Source organism: Ostrea edulis, chromosome 7 (genome assembly GCF_947568905.1).
Source record: "Ostrea edulis chromosome 7, xbOstEdul1.1, whole genome shotgun sequence".
In the NCBI taxonomy this organism is placed as follows: Eukaryota; Metazoa; Mollusca; class Bivalvia; order Ostreida; family Ostreidae; genus Ostrea; species Ostrea edulis.
In genome coordinates, this window is record NC_079170.1 from 52,587,212 (window position 1) to 52,610,867 (window position 23,656).

At 36.0% G+C, this 23,656-nt stretch overlaps 1 protein-coding gene across 8 annotated transcripts in view; it reads right to left on the reverse strand.

Annotated features, from left to right (window-relative positions):
* Nucleotides 1-541: 541 nt before the first annotated feature.
* LOC125653261 (uncharacterized) overlaps nt 542-23,656 on the reverse strand; it is a 52,301-nt gene continuing 29,186 nt past the window's right edge. For 3 of the 8 annotated variants that reach the window (XM_048882640.2, XM_048882636.1, XM_048882641.2), the window contains 3 exons: nt 4,273-4,356; nt 1,561-1,652; nt 542-1,284 (listed from right to left, as the gene is read on the reverse strand). In XM_048882640.2, coding sequence (XP_048738597.1) covers nt 1,081-1,284; nt 1,561-1,652; nt 4,273-4,356 — 380 coding nt within the window. In that variant the 3' untranslated portion in view covers nt 542-1,080. Of the gene's footprint in view, nt 1,285-1,560; nt 1,653-4,272; nt 4,357-5,573; nt 5,851-18,764; nt 18,816-21,115; nt 21,471-23,656 lie in introns of those variants that run through there. The other 5 variants (XM_048882638.2, XM_056144712.1, XM_048882639.2 and 2 more) reach the window with 4 other exon arrangements.

Consider the following 23,656-nt stretch of genomic DNA (forward strand, 5'->3'; position numbering starts at 1 on the left):
GATCAAGATATAGGGTTCACGACGGGTGTGACCGGTCGACAGGAAATGCTTATTCTTCTTAAGCACCTGACCCCCACCTCTGGTATTTCCAGTGCCGTGTTTGCCCAACTCTCTATTTTGTATTCCTTAAAGGAGTTATTAGATTGAACGCTGTTCGTTATCCTCACCTTTCATCTCAGTATTCAAATATACAACACCACGTTTAGGGAGAAGGATTTGATATACATAATGTAACATTTTTGATGAGTAACCATTTAAGAAATCCAGATACAATTGCTGTGTGAGTTTTGGCCACGTCTCTGGGGACCAAAGGGTGCAGAATTGATACATTTTGTTACCTAAGTATCCCTAATGATGCTACACACAAAACAATTGGTGACAAATGGTCAGTGTCCGAGAAGAGGTTGTGCAAGACAGACGACGCAAAGAGACGAACGGGCAAGGATTCGAATACATGTAGGTCACGTGTCTAGGCGACCCAGGGAAAAGAAATGAAGTTTGTATTTCTCTTGGAAAAAAACTTGAAACTTGAATTCCATAGTAAAGTTTGCTATTTTATTTCTTTAAAAATCAAAACACAGAACAATAAATAATACCCTATCATGATAAGCATGAGAGACAATCACAACATAGAGTTACATTAATTTCCATTCCATACAACACCCATTCCTGTCATCAAAACAGCATAAAATCGCAACAACAAAATTACCAACAGCTGAGAGCTCTAAAGAGTGTGTGTCTTAATGCTTACAACTGATAAACAAACAAGATTCGACGATGCGACACTGAGCTAGGGTCTATAAATCACTATCCTGTTCTGTGTGTATGAAAACATGTATCAGACGAATAAAACGATGAATAAAAGAAAGAAAAATATACCTCTGTCGGGAACTTTTTAAATCAGATTTTAATAGGTTCATGTAAAATGTTGTCTGAATCTAAATTACTTTAACGAATAAAAGATGCACCTGTCCATGAGTAAATATTTACTGTACACTCTTAATACAGACACCAGTTGTGTAGCTGTACACACATGTAGCTACTGGCGCGCAGCGTGGAATAGGTCGATACTAATTCAATCTACTTTTCTTTGTGTCTACAAACTAAAACTGGGCAATGGGCATGATGGACGACGAAATCACTGACGCTGCCCATAATTGTCCTCCGGAACTTGCCCATTCCTCGTGTGCCAGTGACAACAAAGGTGGCGTTCTCTTTCTGGGCGACATCTACAATAGCATGACCAGGTTTGTCGGCATTTTCTACTCGGAATTCAGCCTCGATCTGTCAACAAAATTAATATCAATCTTTTATATTTGTGTCTCATTGATTGATCCTGAGTGATTTTCAATTGCACCAATTTGCTTACAAGTCAATAAAATTCAAGCGATGAAGCAAAATAACTGTACACATGTCTAAAAATAATATACATATACGTATTTATTATACTAATTGATCAAATACTTCACACTAACGTAAAAAACCCCAAAAAAACCCACACACATACACGAAGATTGAGACTTTAAAAGCAATCGATAGGTTGATCGATCATTTCCATACCCCTAATTTGCTGGCTTTGTCAATAAATTTCTGTTTAAGATCTGATGTTTTCCCATCTGACTCTCTTTGCAGCTCCACGACTCGGCCAGGACCTGGTAAAAGTTAGAATAAAAAACTGTTATGGCAACGAAACAGAATACAACCAACTGATTGAAACTCCTCTGTAATATCCGCAACAAAATGATGTTCGTTCATTCAGAAAAAGAATCCAATCATTCTTTAACTTCTGTATGCACTGCACTCGCAAGCACATCCATGTTTAGCTTTTGTGGACACAAATGTCAGTTCATCAATCACCCTCTACATGTACCGCGGATAAAGTCATTCTATTGAAGCTAAAGATGTCGACTGATTTCATTTTGGCAAACAGATAGACCTGCGTTCATGGCTTTAATTCATTTTGTATTCATCAATACATCTCAGATTGTGTTGTTACATCGTGTGATAAATCATCTTAAATATTTATCAGATCAACCATATTTAATAAAGTGTGTTCCTCAAATTGAGGTGTTAATCATCACTGTTTGGACAGAACGATGTTCTGAGCTGTTCAATCCTGAAGCACACGGCTAGTGCTCACTGTTTATTGAAGACGTTATCCAAGTCATCAGCAATCGCAGAAGATATTTTGTTCAGAATCAGAATTTAGTGAAACAATTATCTGGAAAACAGACTATTGATCGCAGATGACATCTTTCCCTGAGGAAATCTCATGGACGAAAACAAATCGGGAATCGGGAATCAATCTCGATGGACACTGCCAGAGAAGGGATTCTGTTATTTCTATTTGCCAATAGTCATCTAAAAGGGATAATGTAATCGTAATGCCGGTTGTAGTTTGATATATATCAGCTTTTTTATTTACTTTATACAGCACTAGAACTAGTCATGCATGTCCAGATAAATTGATATGGACACAATACTTTAGTTCCTTGCAGATACGATCTGGAAATCCAGATATGTACAATCTCTAAATGATTATCAGCTTCCATGTGTATTTCTGGTGCGTCTTTTACGACTTATGATCTAATATATGATCTTGACCACTCAATATTAAATGGGGGGAAAATCCATCATAAATTTGATACTAGGAGCTTGGGCAAAATGTTTGTCAGACTCGAGATTAAACAGCAGTCTTCATACTATCCGCCCAACATATGTTATATGTATGGATTGACTGATTATCCCGAGACTTTTTCACTCATATGGAGACGTCACCATTGCCGGTGAAGGGCTGCAAAATTTAAGCCTATGCTCGGAGTTTACGGCCTTTGAGTATGGAGGGATCTTTATCGTGCCATACCTGCTGTGACAAGGGGCCTCGGTTTTTTATGGTCTCATCCGATCGAAGGACCGCCCCCATTTAATCGCCTCTTACGAAAAGCGAGGGACACTGAGGATTGGTGTATCGACAGTTATTAGTACTTATACCAGTAAACAAAGACTTAGGTCTGTAGCGGATGGAGTTGTCGCAACTCTTGAGGTAAACACATCCCTTATAGATAAAAAATTTCACAGAAGGGATATATCTATAAATGTATATTGTTGCGACCCATACTGCAAATATATAGCAGACTTTGATAGTGACGTCATGTTGGATCCAAGATTGGTATACAAAACCACCTGTTCATATTCAGATATCCAGTAGTAATGAAATATGTCAGACCATACAAAATTTCAGTAATTGTGCATGACCTCCTGACCCAATGGCTATGACTTGCAAATCTATATATAAGTGGAGACCTAAATGATACATATACCCTTTCAACCTATCAAAACACTTTAGTTAATATTGTTTAAGGTTCAAGATGGCGACGTCAAAATATGTCGAACCATTCGACTTTGTTTACTCACTGTAAAACATATACATGTACATGTAACGTTTTCCTGTTTCTTTTGAATGAAAAAATATTGAATGAGCGAATGTTGGAGGTGTTGTGGCTGCAAACTGTCCAATCCTTACTGTACATATAGTAAAACAAATCACGAGGACATTAACATACACACAAAGAGTCTGATAATCTAAAACATATAATATGGTGAAGAGACTGGCACTAAACTTTTATATTTGATTCAAGAAAGAGATCTAGAGTATAGGAAAATGGAGGTCTACAGTTGGCAATGCTTGTTCTTTCCCCCTAGTATTATTACGCAATCGACATGCTACTTAGTGGCGGCTTTAATTTGCCGTCTCAGATCCCCTGAAACTCACTTCTGGTACTTGTCCGACGATTTTATTGAGTTTATACGACTGCAATGGAAACTGGAGGCAAAACGCGATTAATGAAGAAAAGGACTTGGGACATAAAGTAAACTTTTGCTGCATTACATTGTGTCAATTTGAATTATGGTAGTCGAAATAGGTCTGGCGTCTGAAATCCAATGCTTTATATATACTGTACTAATGTATCATTTGATATATGTACAACAAATTAACAATTATGTCTGCATTTTTTCACAACCAATAAATTGTTTCATGCACTTACTGTGAGTTACACCGTCTTGCACATACAATATTGACGTGTAAACCTAATGAAGTGTATCTATGTAAAGCCAATCACAATGCTCTCTTCACTCTCAACTAGACTGACAACTTTTATTCGTCACATTATTCAGATTTAATCGATGTAGGTATATGTGAGTGGAATCGCAAGTGCACAATCTCCTTGGGGTTTTTTAAACGACGGTCTTTGAATATTTTAGGTTACTTACTCATGGTGGTGGCGTTGATGTAGCTCTCCGGTACGTGAAGGAGAATTACTTTGTTCCCCGGCTTGTGGAAATTCGTCACATACCCTGGAAATATACACCCCGATTAAATGTAAATTTCATTTATTCTACACTGTATATAAATTTACGAACATCAACAAGTCATCACATGCAATGCATACGACTTTTTTTCTTCTTTTTTTTTTAAATCCCCAGAAAGAATCCTGATACAATACAGCATTCTTGGATTACGAAATACAAGTAACAGCTGTTAATACACCTTGCGAAAACCATATTAAGTCATTTACGTCTTTCTGTACAAATGTATGTATTATAAGTCAAGGTACAAATGTACATGTAGCTGCACATATGTTGCATTTCGTGCTTTAATCAAGGAATGCATGTCAAGGTTGATTGCATTATAAGGGTATATATCTGCCAAGTTTTGAGTTGCTTTTATCGAGAAATGAAATACATCAAAACGGCATGAAATGAAAACATATGAGTAGACCACTGATGAGTGTAAAATTTGATTTACCAGTGGTAAAAACAGAAATTTCAAAAAGAAAATAAGGTTTAGGCTGAAAATAGTTAATTTCATGTGTCATCACTCTTTGTTCTCAACTGATGCCAATTCAACAATAACAAAATATGTTGTTTCGGTAGTTTCTTGTAACTCTGATGTACATGTAACAACACGTGCGGACTGAACAGTTTAACGATGAACGAAGAAAACAAAAAAAATGTGACATTGTCTCAGCGATATTTGCCAGATGATAGACAGTGTCAGACGATCATAAAAAATGACTGCGTCAACCGAAGATCGAGGTTATCTAATTCCACTCAAAGTTACTGCAAAACTCACGTCAGATTCGCCAACATCGATACACAAAACAAGCAGTGCGGGCTAATCCGCGGTAAGACACGACCGCGAAATCGTCTTACTTTGTCGATGTATTAAAATTTTTGATTCTAGCACTTTAATGCTTACTGCTATAGATAAGACGTTATAGTAGAACGGGAAGGTTATTGAACGGACAGCCTACTTAAAAGGTCAAGGAAAGGTCAATTTCAGCTGTAGACCATGTGTTTAAATTTTTCCTACATGTACATATATAATTTGTAAATCATCACAAAACGTATTCATTTCGAGCACTGATTTATCAAGCATCATAAGAACCCCCAGTCATTAGAATTACAGCGTAAACAAGACCTCCTACAAGACCTCGAGTTAAATTCAGTATGATTGTCCTCCAATGCTGCAAGACCTTAAATATATACTACCAAAGACAACATGTACTTACATTGGAAAGCTTTGTCAGCAAATTCACTCTCATCAACGGATATTACAACAGTGACCATTTCTACAATTTCCTTGCGTCCACGACAAATTCTGTTCTTTAAATGGGGTCAAATAGTATTTTCTCCCGGGTATTTAAGCAGTGGAATGTGTGACACAGTCAGATATCCAGATCATAAGTGGACAGACGAGGATTATTTAGAATCCTCTCAGCTGCACTCAATGCGACCAGGACAATATTGAATTACGATAACACATTAATTCATGCTCACTACTCGCATGCAAATGACCGCAAAAAGAGGGGAAAACACTTGTACTAAGAAGCTATTCATTTGTGTTTTAGGGAGTGGATCAAATTGTTGATTTGGGAAAAAAAGTATTTTCCTATTTCAAGAAAGCGGCCTTTCCAGATCAATAGGCGAAAGTGACATTTCAGTTGAAATATCGCTATATACGTCACATCAAAGCCAGGAAACCTTGAGCCAGACCTACATGTCATGTTCATTGAACCATTCAATATATACACTTCATGTACATGTATATCACATATCAAAAGCTTTTTAATCCATAAATGAATTTTATTTTTGAAAATATATGAGGGCATGATCATGAATTGCGATGCTTTATGCCATTATTCTTCATTAATCGCAATCACGTTTCATGCAAAGTATGCTGGCATGAAGCGTTGCTCTTCATACCCTCATTTAATTTCAAAAATGAAATTAATTTTTTTTATATTTACATGCATTTTACTTCCATTTTTGTCGGAATATTCCCAGCCATTAAAATAGTCTTACTATATTTATCGAGTCATAGTGCAGAACGCTCATATTTATGCGAAAACGGCCATTATTTCAATCTGTAAAGCTAATGAGAGTAAAGACAGTGGAAATGTATGATTGATTAATTTTACATTGTTTAACATCCCTCTCGAGAATTTTTCACTCACATGGAGACGTCACCATTGCCGGTGAAGGCCTACAACATTTAGGCCTTTGCTCGGCGCTTATGACCTTTGAGCAGAAAGGGATCTTTATCATGCCACACCTGCCGTGACACGGGACCTCGGTTTTTGCAGTCGCATCCGAAGGACCACCCCATTTAGACGCTTCTTACGACAAGTAAGGGGTATTGAGGACCTATTCTAACTTGGATCCTCACGGGACCAGTGGAAATGTAAATTAAATACATGTAAAACTATGAATACTTCTTTAGATCTTCGAATCTTAAACTGAGAGAAAGTTACACTTTCACTCAAAGATTTAAACAGTAGTAAAAACTTGTGTATCATTTTCGAACATTATCAATTGTAAGCAAGAACATTGGGGTGGGGCAGGGTGGGTCATCTGGATACAGACTCAAAACCCCACAGGTGTGTGTAAGCTGCTTATATAAGCATCCATGTGACGTCACTTACCCCTGTTACTAACACAACACTGTCTATTCAATATCATCATCTCATGAATAGGAGGCAAGGAGGCACACCAAATATGCACATATTTTTTACTCATAAAGAGTCGTCACCAGTTTCAGGTGAAGTGACACAGATTCTGACGATGTGGTTAAGGGTTGTATAGCAATGCGTTATGGTGCTGACGTTCATATCCGAAAGAATCTTATGTCGGGTGCTTGGCGAAGGACCAATCACTACCTTTGTTACACATTTTAGGTTTGATATGATGTCGGGAACTAACCTGGATCTTCTGGCCGCGAGCGTCCTAACCTGCTCACCAGTACTGTTAAATAATGTATGCTTACAGCGTACAGAAATTATGCGCTTTCCAATGTATTGCAGGGCCTTTTCTCTAAGACTGTGCAGTTAAATTCTAGACAATAGAATATATTTTAAAATATATCGCAGTTCATGAAGTATCCCGGCGTAAAGCATCGCACTTCATATCCCTATGTATTTTCAAAAATGAAATCTTATTTTTCACAGTTATATTGACATTAGATACTTTCGTTGGTGTTGAAAAAATAAATGTACTATATAAATATCAAGATTCATATACACACAGTGTTTACAACTGCATTACATGGGTTATCATTATGATTTGCAAAGATATCAAAGGCTTAAACAAAGTAAATATAAATATTTCGCCATCAATTCCAGCACATTCTACTACACATATTGAGAAATGCAGCAGAGATAAACTTTGCAGAAAGGGAGGTGCAGACGTCATTTAAAACTAATATACGATTCTCATCTATTTGTCTATCTCCTGCACAGAATATTGATATGAGTGATTAAAGTAAACGTATGCGTAAGTAATTGAATCAATTCGAACAACGCTTGATAAAACTTATTTTTCCAACGTGACCCCCCTTCTCTCTCTCTCTCTCTCTTTTTATTCAGTTAGCCTGCTTCGTTTTATGCACCGTAATACAAACAAATTTATTACATAGATAACACAAGTATCAAATTTTATAATCACCATCTTTCTGATAACATAATCAGGCAACCACTTCATTGGTAGCTGTTTTATTACTAACATGTATGTGATTTCCGTGTAGTATGCAAATATTGGCTTAAGTAGGAGATGTTTCGTGACTCTGGCTAGTGGGGATCGTCAATTAAACCCGTAATGGTTGTCTTCGTTCAGATAACACCACTTCTGTTTTTGAAATGTTTACTTCTTCTGCGAAATTTCTCAGAAATCGTTTGCTTTTCATTTAAGCTTCAAGCCATTTTTCACATTACTTCCCAATATCACATTGGAAAACCTTGAAAACGACATGAATCGGTAGAGCTTTTGAGCTCTATCGTAAAGATACATTGTACATGCTTCTGTGGTGCTGTTGTAGTGTACGATCAACTGTTGGTAATAATAAATAAAAGAAACGAGTGAAAAATGCATTAATTACAGCGGAGCAATAAATTGTCCCAAAACGCATTTAAAAGGAAAGGAAATGATTTGCATTAGGATATTGTGGCCCCGAGAAATGCATACTTATAGATAATGCTGTTCCACACTGCTTTACAGTGCAAACAACTTCAATATCATTAATTTATACGCTCATCTTTACACGGAACGTGTTTACGTTTTATGATATGTACAGCGATGTCTATACGTCCGCCCGTTTGGGGTTTTCTGTTCCTAATTTCATATCTCTGTCACACATCAAGCTGAAACTTGCTATTTAGCTTCCTTGTTGGTCACTCTAGATTATGTTGCAATTTTGATCCATATCGACCTCCAATGCACGAGTTTTGTCACTTTATCTAAAACTATATGGAGGGTAGGTGATTGTTTCGTCTAACACCTCCCACATCTATCTTCTTATTTCACAGCGGTTGTGTGGGTAATGACGATATGCATGTGGCAAGAATTTTGACTATTCTTCAGTTTCCTATTTTTCATTTTTTTTTTTAGAAAACGTGTTGAACGTGGTCATTTTGAAAAATAAATAAATTACAAAGTGAGTACATGGTTTATCCATGCATTTAACTCCCCTCATACATGTAGTTTTCAACCTAAGGCCTTTGTAAATACTGTGTATTGCAAGTCTTTCGATTCCCAACAATTGTCTGATTTTCTTTGATGTTGGAAAAATTACAGGTTGTTGAGCTTAGTTGATTTTGGAGAAATATGTTATACACACAGAGCTATCTACCTACTGTCGGTCTTTAAGATCTTTTATCTATACGATGCAAAGAAAGTATATCACAGCTTGATAAGGGTTGATACTGCTTTAAGTAAAGTTCTACAACTCGTGATTTAAAAAATAATATTCTGTATAAGCTTGCGAGGGGTGTATCATGCACCGTTTCGGTACTCTTGTTGTATTTTCCATCATAAGGAAACTGACAGTGTACTTGTATTCGTGACGTCATAATATACATTCTGGTCTGGAGGTTATAAAACTTTTTTGGACACGTTTTTATACTCAAACTGGAACTCCGTGCTCTAAATCGTACTCATACTCAGAAGTGAAGGTTATAAAACTTTTATAAAATCATTCTTAAACTCAAATGGAGTACATGCTCAAGATTTTTCGAGTATGCTTTGAAGCTTGCTAAGATTTTTACTCCAAACAAACATGGCTAAGTTTGAGTATATGAGTACGGTGAAAGTTTTATGATCTCGAACCGGTACAGATGAATCAAACTGGAACAGATAGATCGAACCGGTACAATTGGATCGAACCGAAACAGTTAGATCGAACCGGTGCAAAGGGATCGAACCGGAACAGATGGATCGAACTGGAATAAATGGATCGAATCGGTACAAAGAGATCAAATTTGAATAACTGGATCGAACCGATACAGAGGGACCGCGGTCACATGCAGATTATGAAATTTTCTATAGTATGCCAACTGGAGAGTTCGGTGAATATCGTATTTCTTGGGTTACAGAACCATCGTATTTTAAACCCACCAAAATGTCAATAACCAAATAAGTGCAAAATGTACAGGCGGTCGACGTTTTTTTAAAAAAATATCTATAATAAAAACAATTGCCTTTCCTATAAAAAACTATTCACGATTTAGTTTGTTTGTAAGAAGACAATGTTTTATTATAATACATGTAGATATTTAAAACATGTCAATAAACTAAAAATATGAATTTGTCAAAGATTGATAAATTAAAAAAACAACAAGTTTCCAATGTGCTCAACGTGTTTGGAATTTTCAATGCAAGCAAACAATAAAACGATTGCAGACGACAACATGCTTCATTTCTGACATCATATTACAAGAAGCGTGGTGAAACTGGTCGTGAATACATGTGTTATTATGGTTTTGTCATACAAGTTTGAAAAACATGTAGATATATTTCCAATCCCAAGCATTTCAATTTACTGTTTATATTTTGAAGAGCCAGAACCAAAACCCTTTTACAGAATACAGAACATACCCATTACATTATTCAATATCATTATAGGGATGTCTGTGTTGATAACCACAGAGATAAAAGTTAACACCAATATTTCTATTCAAAACTACATCAAAGACATACATATACAAAGAACTATGTTTGACCATGACGTTTTTTGCCCCGAAACCAATCTATATGTAAGAGAAATTCCTAAAGTTTTTTGTTGTTTTTGTTTTGTTTTTAATTTTTTGGGTGATTTTTCAAATGCTTCTTTTTTATTATCATTATTATTTTTGATGGGAAACAAAGACTACGAGTAATGTGTAGAATGTGGTTCTATTTTGGAAATGTGCGAGAAACAGTTGAAAATAATGAATGTACCCGTTTCCTTTACATTGTTGCATCACGTCACCCGGGGTTCATCCTTTGTAGTGTTTATGAAGTACAAATAGTACATGTAGTAAGGTATTGAGTAGGCTTTTCGATTTTCGATAAACCAAGAATGATTTACTTATTCAAATACTAGTACCCCAATGTTATACATGTAATTATCATTATTACATGCACATCTAAATATCATTGCAGATGCCCATTAAATTAATCTGAGGTAATATAAAAAGAATAAAGGTGGTTAGATAATGTACTTACAATCAAAAGCGATATCCGAAATTTCACTTTCATCCATTGCTATTACAACAGTGGCCATCGTTCGTTTGATACTGAGGACTTTGAAATGTTCACTGCGAGTTGACAATGTCCTGTTTTAAAAGTCTATTGCTGCGGCTTTGGCAAATTGGGTGCTTAATCAACAGACTAAGGGGAGTAACCCTCATGAATAATTCAGAAAACTTCAAAATGATTATGAAATTTTTATCTGTGCTTTCATTTTTCAAGGGCAATTTTTCCTCTCAGCAAATGCGAAAATCTCTTCTATTTTGACCTTATAACAAGAAATGAGACCCTAAATTACTTAAAAGCCGAATTTTATATGCAACAAGCGATTAATAAATCATTAATAAACTTGCTAAAATGGCACGGGGAATGGCTTTGTGACATACGGACTCCTAATTATACCCGTGTAGATGACAGATTTATTTGAGCACGAAAATTGCGTAACACCCGCTTTATATCGATTTTAGAGAAGAAACGCACTGCTGGGAAAGCGGAGGTAATCATTTCCATACAGCGTCACTAATTCTGCCACGAATGTGCTTTTAAGCTTTCTGTCATTGTATAAGATTTTCTTCACAAATCGATAGCAATTTTCATTCCTTTGATATGACATTTCGAAAGAAAAAAATGTCCGTGACATAGCGCACACGCTGTTACTGACATACTTGGCATTACATGTGAATAGATCTGTATATTTCAATCAATATTCGATATGAACAGACTCTCTCTCTCTCTCTCTCTCTCTCTCTCAATAATTACAATAGTATGCATGTTTGTTTGCACGCATAGTATGATTAGTTACAATGTTATGATTTAAGTACAACATACTTGATAAATAATGCATTTTTTCTCCTTTTCCTGATGTCATACTTATATGTTCATTTGATTTTCATGTTTATTACATGTGTTTATGATTGACAGAAGAAATGTAAGCACATCCCCCTTTTTCCTCACCTTAGAACACGGGCCAGTGATCTTTATATTTCACCCGCATGGGATGCCACTATTATACAGTGACATTCGTATATGTATTGAAAAGTTCTACAATGCGAAATGTTGTTTGACCTTAACGAAAAAAAGTATTTACTGAGAGAGTATTTGTATTGATCCCTACAACATGTACAAAAAAGATATCCGCAAACGAATTCGTCTTATATACTCAACGAAATGTTTAAGACACAAGCAGACGTGTTTGAAGATGACTATTACTATTCGTGAAATCCACGTGATACGGTAAGGGCGGAACCAAGTGAACTTAACTTTGTCCTATACTGAGTCCCAACAGTAGAAGTTCGAATTAAATAACTTATTCTAAACAGGATAACTCTGAATTCAGTTATTATTTTATTACCTGTACGTGGACAGTAAAACAGGAGGACCATAGGACACAATGCTCACCTGCGTTAACCTGGTCCTGATGTTTTTCAGAAGATTTAAGAGATCTTTACCCTCTTTCTTACCATGAAAATTTTTGAACCTATATCATGACCACGCCTAAGACAATTGGAGTTATGACTTAAATCAACTTGAATCCATTCAACATAGGGATGCCATGTATTCATGTATCATAAATTTTATCCATGATTCTAGCCCCACTCTATCCCTATGGTCCATATATATTCTTGAAACAAAACAAGATTTTCAAAAATTTCTCTATACTTTCTCATGTGAAATCTGTGCCTGTGGCCCAGGGTATTGATTAACTAATTCTGGTCCCGTTGCTCTTGAGATGTTTTAACATCAATCCCCTGTTGAGGCCCCATCTTACACCCCCACCCTCCCGGTCAGGATTTGATAAACTTGAATCTGAACTATCTGCATACTAACATCACTAATCTTAACCCTGCTACTCTTGAGAAGATCTTCAAAGTGATTTTCCTGTATATCCCGCGTAAAACTGATTCCCTATTGTGGCCAAACCCTATTCCCGGGGTTGGGGGTGGGTGGGTTATTTGTACAATGTACATTCTTTAATGAAACTTTCAAATAGGTTTTTTGCCATTTGTAGCGCAGTGTTTCTTCAGAAGATTTTAAAAAGATACTATCTTATTATTTCTTTATTATCTTTTCTTTGAAAATGGTGAGACCCATCATTTGAACAATTTTGAACATCCTTTACTCATTTATGTGTTATGGCAAGTTTGGTTGAAATTGGCCCAGTCGTTCTGAAGAAGTAAAAGATGTGTAAAGTTTAGAGACAGACGGATGGACAGACAGACGGACGCCATGCTCAGGTGAATTAAAACACATGTGCCAAAATCCACGTCAATTTAACTCTGTTAAATCATTAGACAATAGAGAACACTAGTAAGAAATATCTAATTTATCTAAATTGCATTGAAAATATCTAAAATATACTTTAAAATGCAATACCAATTTCATCACTGTTCAAAGTTGCATCTTAAATTGATTCACGTAGGGTAGTCTTTTGGTCTTATAAAATTTATCACGCACGTAATTGTTTTACAAAGTATCCAATGGGGAGAAATCTTGTAGTTTTCTATGTACAGCCTTTCGTAACTGATAAGTAAGTACATGTACAATCGTCCGTATAAAAATACCAAGTTTACTTCACCCATTTAGAAAAATCGAATAGTAGTCACATGGATATCCTCCAAAATATATTTTCCCTGTTAGATTGCCAGCATATCACGCAAAAAGTTAGAAATCTCATGAAAACACTGCTCAGGTTATGACAGAGAATTGCATGCTTCCGAGAAAATTTGTTGATAAAGAGAGATAACTGCAATCAGTTTCTAGTGGAATGAATGGATGGTTGATGTCCTCATGTCGATACATTGCAACGTAGTAGAAACACGGCGGTAGTGCAAAAAGAGATGGAGGTTATAAAATTATATAATAATTGTAGATTTCAGAATTATCCTGCCTGTGAGGTTGAAAGGATTACCAGGGATGGGAAGATAGAACCCCCAAAAAACCGAATAAAGATCATTAACAGATCGTTAATAATCTGTATATTACTGCATGAATGGAAGAACTGAATGACAAATGAACGACGGACTAACCCATCTGCTCTGGTAAATAAATTACTGCGCATGAACGGTTTTGGGAATTAAGAATTCACGTCAAAATACCATGACAGCATCAAAACATATGCTTTATTGAAAGCGAACATTTGCGTAACTCTCATACATCATGTAGTTCTGATATCAGAAGATTCTGGGTCCATTTTGCAGAATTATACTAATTACAGGAGTCTGTCATTCAATTCCGGTTTTTTTTCCTCCATCTTATATGGCATTGACAAATATCAACTTTGCTGCAAAACAAGCTGATAACACGACAAAGCTAGATCCCATTGATACTGTTTCTACTGACGTCACACTGCAAACATAGAGTGTGCAAGACCCCTACAGTTCCCCACGACATAGGTCATCAAAATGATAGTCAATAAATTGTAATGATGTATAGCGTGCTCATAATTATACGAGATAATTTTACTGATATTATGATACCAACATTTATCCTATGGTATGATAATAATTTCATATGATGTAATACATATACTTATGATTTAATGTACTTCAGAATATGATTGAATAAGTTCGTGCTTTCTGTTTAGCTAAGATTCAACAAACTAGAAAAATAGTATACAGTCGAAGACATCAGCTGTTTTGTTTGATTCCAAAAAGGCTGATGCTAACAAATCTGTTCGAGGGTCAAACAAAACAGTTGTTGCCCGAGGACCCAGTCTATAATTGTTTTATTATTATGTTTGTTAAACTTTTAACAAGACAGTGTGATTGCCTACATTTATCACTGTATCTACTAGTTTAAAAGAAAACATACCTAATATCCTAATTAATAATAATATTTTCGTGTTTCTGCTGTGTGTTTCATATCATAAATTCTGAATTTCAACATCAGTCGAATTAGTGAACCTCGCCATTACATAAACAAATCAAACCAAGGATCATGTGACTTGCGTGGCCAATAGAAATAAGGCAGGTTATTGCCTAGGCAGTAGTGCGTGAACTGTTCACCGGTTAATAGACCATGAGCGTAAGGGTTGGTTTAACAGTTAAAATGTTAGTTCTAAATCATATTAGTTTTATATAGGAAATAATTGAGGTGTATAAACGTTATATTCACCTCCAGGTGAATATTAATAACATTTGAGTTGTCCACATTGGACTAAAAATAAATTAGCTGATACGATTGGTTACTATTTTTGGACGTTCAATGAAAATTCACGTTTCTAATCACTTTCGACTAAGTTTGAACAAAGAAATAAGTTTCATATTACTCAATTTTTAACCTGCTCTGAATATCTCATCTGGTCAATCAACCATAGAATAAAGGTTACACTGAGCAAGCCAACCACGCATGATAGTGAACATTCCTAGATAAAACTTTCATGTTGGTTCTAGGGTTACGAGGGAAGGTAATCAAGTTCACAACCTTTAACCTACTTTAATAACTTTAGCAAGCATGGTGGTAAACATTCATAGATGCGAGTTTGGTACAGGTGGGTTCTAGAGTTGCTTGAAAATGTGACTGAATCCCAAAACTTTAACCTGCCCTAGAATTGTTGATTATCCAGTAAATATCTAGGCTCTAGATGTAATTTCCAATATCGATCTTGCAGCCGCAAGGACCACATGCAGTACAAATGACAAGGACCACAAAACAAACCACAGATAGATTTGTAATGCTCAAACAGTGGGAGGGGGGGGGTACCTTTTCATCTAAAAACCACTCTGCATAAATTTTACAAGGTCTATTGATTAAAAAGTTTAAACATAGAAAAAATACCAAAATTTCACATGATTTTTTAACAATTTTACTAATTCGATACACGACCAGACAGAATGCTGTGCTATTTTCGAATGGGCACAACTTTTAATTTTGAAAATGAATTATTTTGCATTAACGTAAAAATGCATTAAATCATTATAATCGACAGGAATTATAGCATTTTTCATGAATTGCATAGTTTCCGACATTTGATGTGTTTCAAAAGATATTGTGAACTAATCAAAATTCCTGGTGGCAGTTTCCCGTGGATATTACAGTTACATTCGGGTGTTATTTCGTGGATATGGACTCTGTCGATTGTAACATTAAATAGTGCCCTTCATTGAGGTTTTGAATGCGGCGAAATCCAAGAAAAGTTAGTTCCAACAAAATATGAATAATCCACAATCAAATTTCATTTTTCGCAAGACTGTATGAGGTTTTGTTGTGTATAATGTATGTCTTTCTGCTTGTAAGACGCTATAAGAATAGGAAGACCTGGTTACCCCCCCCCCCCCCCCCCCCCCACACACACACACAGTCATATATTTTCGGTGCATTATGTATCAGAACACAAAACATATGATGACTCGTGGCATCATTTTTTTTTTTATATATATAAAAAACGAATTTTAAAAACAATTCTACGAATGCGCGCATTCTTATCCATGCAATTCATTTACAAGATTTAATTGCTAAAACGCAATTTACCATGGACGTGAAACGACAATAATTTATCGTGAAGCCCCTAGCTTTATGCAGAACATCCCTCTGTTAATTACTTCATGGAGGAAGAATAGGAAATCTTGCTTGTATAAACGCGTAGGCCAGCTCAGCAATATTGTAACAAAAATTATCTTGCGAAGAAGCGAACGTTACCTCATTTAAATAGGTTCATTGTAGCTTGTTGTATGGCACGCGCGATCACTAGGCAAAAATTTGATTTTAGTGGAAAGGATACAAGATACGCAGAACAATATATTCCTCGCTATAAATGAATTATAAAAATGCGAGTTGCAGACAATCAGTTATTTCTTTTCATTTCATAGAACATTGTTCTAAAAATAGTCTCGTAGGCAACATCAGTTACTCGCAGAACAGCTTTCCAAGATCCCACGTTAGTCTATTCTTTTTATGAAGTGCGGCTGTATGGGAATAATAACTGGTTCCCAGCTGTTCATTTGTCAATTATCTGGCATTGTACTTTTCGCTAACACTTAAAGACCATAAGTATAATGTCTGTAGTAGGAGCGAAATTCGATGTTTCCTAAAGTAGGGTTTCTACGCCAGTGTAGCCAGATTACATTTGTAATTTACAGCTAGAGACGGTTTAGATTATGGAGAATATGGAAGCGCCACCAGGAAAATAGGTCAGCTGACTTTAGCCGGCAGTGAACTCCGAAGACTAGAGTTAATGAGAAGATGGAGAGTTGCTGTCAACATTGAGTCGCAAACATTTTTTTCCTATATTAAGCTAGTACATGTATACAGGACTGAATGTTTTGTCAAATTCAACATCTGTGAAATGGGATAACTTTAAAAAACAAAACCCCAAGAATGCATTGTTAAAAAAATTAGCTACATGAAAGGTGAAGATAACGAAAAGTGATCAATCTCATAACCCCTATAAGCATATAATATAAGTAAATAGTTGGGCAAACACGGACCCCTGGATATACCAGAGGTGGGATCAGGTGCCTTGGAGGAGTAAACATCACCTGTCGACCGGTCACACCCGCCGTGAGCCCTGTATCTTGATCAGGTAAACGGAGTTATCAATAGTCAAAATCAGTGTGCCAAGAACGGCCTAACAATCGGTATGAAACACGGAAGACAGCATTTGACCCAATGCTGGGTTAGCTATTTAGGCTTTGTGAAATGTTACATGTACATTAAATTTTCCCGTATGTACATATGTAATTACATTTGAAAATACACGTAATTAACACCGACACATAATGAATGAAAAATTAAGAATGTTCAATGAAAAACTGACGTTATAGATATATACTATTCTGTGAATGAATGGAGGGGAAAATTGGGAGAAACCACCTTGATATCTTTTTAGACCTTCGATTTAGCACGCAAGACTGTCAGGTTAATTTAAAACTGAATAAATCTGGTGTTAGTGACAAACAAATGTATATAATTTGTCAGAGTATCATGGAGTTTTTGATTTATAGTTTTGCATTTCATGATTCGTCGAAGGTTTTCCAGCCTCGTATTTCAGGGATAGGTGACGAAAATTATGCTTTGTTATGTACATGTATCATTACATATAGCTATAATGAAAACAATATACCAGATTTTATAAACGAAAATCAAGACTCTTTTAATTTCTTCATCAAAATGTCAAAATGGATATTTACATCTACCCAATCATTTCATAAGGTTCAGAAAAATATTAAAAGATGCTTATTTTTTTTAAACTGTTGTTCTACGTTTCAACGTATATGTAATTTGACTGTTTGACAATGACTTTCAGAAATTTTACACAGAATATCTAAACTAAAACAGTTTACATCATGTAAGAGAGAGAGAGAGAGAGAGAGAGAGAGAGAGAGAGAGAGAGAGAGAGAGAGAACCCGCCCAGTTTTGTATCATACCCAGTATTTCTTAAAAGATCAAAGCTTTATAGAGCACACACACTGGAAGTTAACACTGAAATGTCGGTATCTCAGTGATCACCGATGATACACGGTCTACATGTAAATAACCGCATTTCTACTCCTTTCTCAGGTCTTCCTCCGATAAATATTGATCTGACTTATACAAGTCTGACAGCCACTCTAAACACAACATTGCTGTTAATTAACACCACAATTGAAGACCTCTGCTAAGTCGTCTTCAGTTGTCAAGGAAAATCAGTTATTCTTCCTATTTCAAATATACATGAACCTAACTAAATGCGAATGAAATATACATGTATAAGATAGAATTCTTACAAATAAATTTCCCCGAGATGGCTACGATTGTCTTCATCTGGATTCCACAACCTACATTGAGCAAATGCAAGGGCGATTAAGGTAACAAATATACAGTTGGGTCGAAACCTTACATGTATGTAGTCAAGATGGCATGTCATCGTATATATTGGAACTGAAGCATCTGGGAAATTTGAATAATCGGCGAAACCGATCGTGTTTGAAATAAGTGCGTTTTCGCTTCATGAAAAGTATAATGACATGTAGTGTTGCTGTTCATACCCTCCTGTATTTTCAAAAATGAAATTTATTTTTATATTTATATCTTACTTTCATTCCCAGTCGTTAAAATAGTCGTACTATATCTATCAAGATTCATACGCAGATCGCTCACATTCATGGGGAAATGGCTCTCATTTCAATTAGTCAAGATATCGAAGGTAAAAATATTGGGAATATTTTGGAATAAAACATAAAGGACGCTTGCAGTGTAATCTAAACGGGAAAATAAATAACAGGAAGTAAATATCTTTGAGAACGTGTTTGACAATAAATGAATATTTCATCGACCGGTTTTCGATAAACATGTGTACTGGCAGTGACAATATGACTATATTAGGTTTTTCCCCCGGAGGGAACAGTTCAGGGTCTGGAGGAGAGGTTATGAGGATTGCAATCCACCCCCCACCCCCCCATTAGTGGAATTTTTTAAATTGTCACTGTGTGCCATTTTGGAGTCTGCAATCAACTTTTTGGGGCGAAAAAGGTGCCATCTTGGATCGCAACTGTCCCCTCTGAAAATTGTCCGGATCCGTCCCTGGGGAATGAAATTTAGAGAAGGTAATAAATTTGTTACCAGCAGTTACATGTTGTTACACTGTATGAAACAAAGGCAGCACTGTTCCCGAGAGATTGTAGTAAAACAATTAGTAACAATGTCGGCAGATGGATGCGAATTTTCTTCCTATGAAATCCGATATTCCTTAAAGTTAGGCTTCTATAGAATTTGTGCTGGGCACAGTTTCTGACACGCTCTACTTTCCCACTTGAACAGTGAACGAACGGTGGAATTGTTAGGCCATTCGTTACAAACTGATTACTCCGGTAGAGCTCAGGACTGGTGTGACTGGTCAACAGAGGATGCTTACTCCCAGGCGCCTGATCCCACCTTTGATATGTTTGCCTCTCTCTCTCTTGGTTTAGTATTCTCCATAGGATTTATGATATTGATCACTGTTCGTTATCTTCACTTGTGCATGTACCAGTTTTAAAACTTGTAACGTTTTCTTTTTTGTCTTCATTCCCAAATATAGCAATATATTACCGCGTATGACCCAAATTTGTTATTATTTCGTAATTTGTACCTAAGGTAAATGAGATGCTCTTTATTTGAATACTCGACTTGAAATAAACTATGTACATGTATATTGTTCTTTAATTTACATGAGCTGAGAGAGAGAGAGAGAGAGAGAGAGAGAGAGAGAGAGAGAGTACAGATGTATGTGCACTGCTTCTGAAACTGTGTCTGCCTGATTACAGTCTCTGTTGTCCAAATGCAAGTCATATTCCTCCAGTCATTAGAAAACCACCACGGAAACGTCCGAATATTGCCCTTTTTACCTTGGTTCAACTCATTCGTGTACAGCTAGCAGCAATAAGTGGATCTAAATATATCCAGAGGAGTGCTCATTTAACTTTAATTGCTAAGTATGAAAGGACCAGCACACGCTTTGCGCTTCAAGTGGATCTTTGTCTTGGCCTAAACAATTTATCCAAATGATGATTTTGCTTACCGCTTTCATTCATAATGGGTGATCTTCATTATTCTCATTGCTAAATTAAACACTATACTTAAGATTTTCTCTGTAAATGTTTTCCTTAACGAAAGTAGAAGAAATATACCTCTACTTTAAAATGCTGCTTTTTTCAAAGTGTCTGCACTTCAGACTCGTATTTCTATTCGAAATTCTTGAGATACCTTTGAGCGGAGAAGTGCTGATGTAAACTATGTCAGAGTTATCACTTATCACAAGAAATTAGACCAAGTTCAAGAAATATGTATGATAGTTGTTCACATCGATCAGGCATTCCTTCCATTCAAATTCAGAAATCAAGAAAAACACTGTGTCAGATGCACGTGTTTCAGAACACTCTTCACGTACACATCTTGATATTACAAGATGCCACTGATACACGTGCTAGTATTTTATTGTCACAAGAAACAAGTTAAGTGCCTTCAAATTGAGAGAAAAACCCACCTTGATTTGAAGATAAGAATTGTTTGAATACTTGAGCTTGTAACATTTACTTTGTCAAATAAGATACCTAAAGGTACTGTATTTCTTTAAAAGAATAGCTATATTCATACTTACAATCAAATGCCCAGAAAGAATGAACGCTGTCATCCACAGCTAACAGGGCGCATCCTTTAGCGGAATCAGCAGTTGATTCCGCCATTATTAGGGTTTGCACAACGTTCGTCAAAAGTACAAAATTGGGGTTATCTCTAGGAATGAATTGACTCTCTCACGGGGATATGCTTCTAGCAGAAGCTGATACTAAATAGGCATTGCATTCCTATTATCTACATATTCCCACCTTGAGGCCCTCGGATGAAATATTGTTTTTGAGAGATAAACACATTTCATGAAGAGCTGGCACAAAATTACGTAACGCGGGATCTTCATGCGATGCGCTGTGTTTCCATGTGGAAGGTTTCATTATCCCGGGCTGAAAGCTTGATTATTATTTATTTGCATTGTACTTCAAGAGCATATATCACGTACGCACAGTGTATGTGGGGTTTACAGCTATTCGTAGTGTGTGTGCGTGTACATGCTTGTGTGCGTTCGTAATCAAAACTAAAAAATCTAAAATAAATTTTTAAAAATCAATATATGCACCCAGGGGTGCATAAGCCGAGTTGCATGGAATACATTGTAAAGTCAGGAATGATGTGGCATACTTATAATTGTGAAGAACTAATTTCAGTTTTAAACTTTTCGAGTTACTGTCCAGAAACCATATTTGTCTGAAGTTTTCAATCTATTTTCGGTCACTGTGACCTTGACCTTTGACTTTTTCTCTCCAAAATCAATAGGAACCTTGCTTTGCTGGTATCCAACAATATATCCAAGTTTCATTTGATTCAAATTAAAAAAAATTCGAGTTATCCTCCGGAAACCAAATTTGTTTTTTGAATTTTAAATCTATTTTCGGTCACTGTGACCTTGACCTTTGACCTATTCTCTCTAAAATCCATAGGTGTTTTCCTTACCTGGTACATAACAATATCTTTAAGTATCATTTGATTCGGATTTAAACTTTCTGAGTTATCATCCGGAAACTAAATATTTCTGAAATTTCATACTATATTCGGTCACTGTGACCTTGACCTTTGACCTTTTTTCTCCAAAATCAATAGGGGTATTCCTCACCTGGTACCCAACAATATATCAAAGTTTCATTTAATTCGGATTTAAACTTTCTGAGTTATCATCCGGAAACCAAATTTTCTTTCTATTTTCGGTCCCTGTGACCTTGACTTTTGACCATTTTTCTCCAAGATCAATAGGGGTCTTCCTGACCTCGTAACCAACAATATATCAACGTTTCATTTGATTAGATTGTTAACTTTTCGAGTTATCATCCGGAAACCAATTGTTGACGCCCAACCGCCCGCCTGCCCGCATCACCAAACCAATAGCCGAGTTCAACTTCGTTGCAACTCGGCTAAAAATATATGTTACATGCATTTCGTGAGTATGAGTTACAACTTGTCTCTTGATACTAAAAACGTAATATTCCTAAATGCGTATTCAATCACTAATAATTTGATAATTTTAACTTGAAACTCAGATCATTAGAAATTTATGCTACATTGGTTTCTATATTTCTTTTTATTTGAAAACTATCCATATTCGCCATCAAATCATTAATCGGCTACATAGTGCGATTGATAAAACACGCCGATAAGAACACCTTAAAGCATTTCAATTAAGAGAGAGAGAGAGAGAGAGAGAGAGAGAGAGAGAGAGAGAGGGGGGGGGGAGCGAGAGAGAGATTCGCTGCTGAGAAGAAAAATAACTAAACGCTTCGTGGTGAAATCTCAGCACGTGATAAGGTTTGATAATTGTGCTTCGAAAAACTCCAATCTCATGGGTATATGTTAAACGTTTCTATTGAACGTCGAGGAGTTAGACCAGGGATTAAAGCAATGAACTAACCTCAGAAACGGAGTTCATCTCTTACAAATCATTCTGTCTAAATGTTATTTTGCGATCTAGTAATTTTCCTATATAATATACACATCTAAAGAGACAAAGCAGCAAGCGCGGCCTGGCGAGTAAAAAAGTACGTGTATTATTATGGTTTCTCACTATCTTAATGGACATAAATGTATCATTATTGAAATCAAAATACCAGCATCTGACTTCATTATGCCATTAAAGTTCATGCTGAGTTTCTCCAACGGAAATGGAGAATATCAAAAAATAAAGGTAATCAAAAGATGATAATTTAATTAGTTCTTGAGATAATACATCTCTGGGCAAACATACACGTACATCTTATATAGTTTAAAAGGTTGTCTTCTTCTATTCATCGGGTCATCGCCTTAAGTTCAGTCAGAAAATAGACAATTTTAAGAGATAAATCTAAGTAATATGCTAATTCGCCGACTGCAGCATTTTATCTCCCCCATAATACACTCTACCGATAAGTATAAAATCTTGCGAAACACTGTAGTTTTAAAGCATAAAAGATTTATTGCTTTAAAAGAGAAACAAAAAGAAAATTGTCAGATGAATACATTTGTAATTGTTTCGTCGTGTATTGGTTTTAGGTTTACATTTCTTCCAAGCATTTTCACAGATATTGAGACGTCACCTATTATATGCATGGCGCTCGGGGTT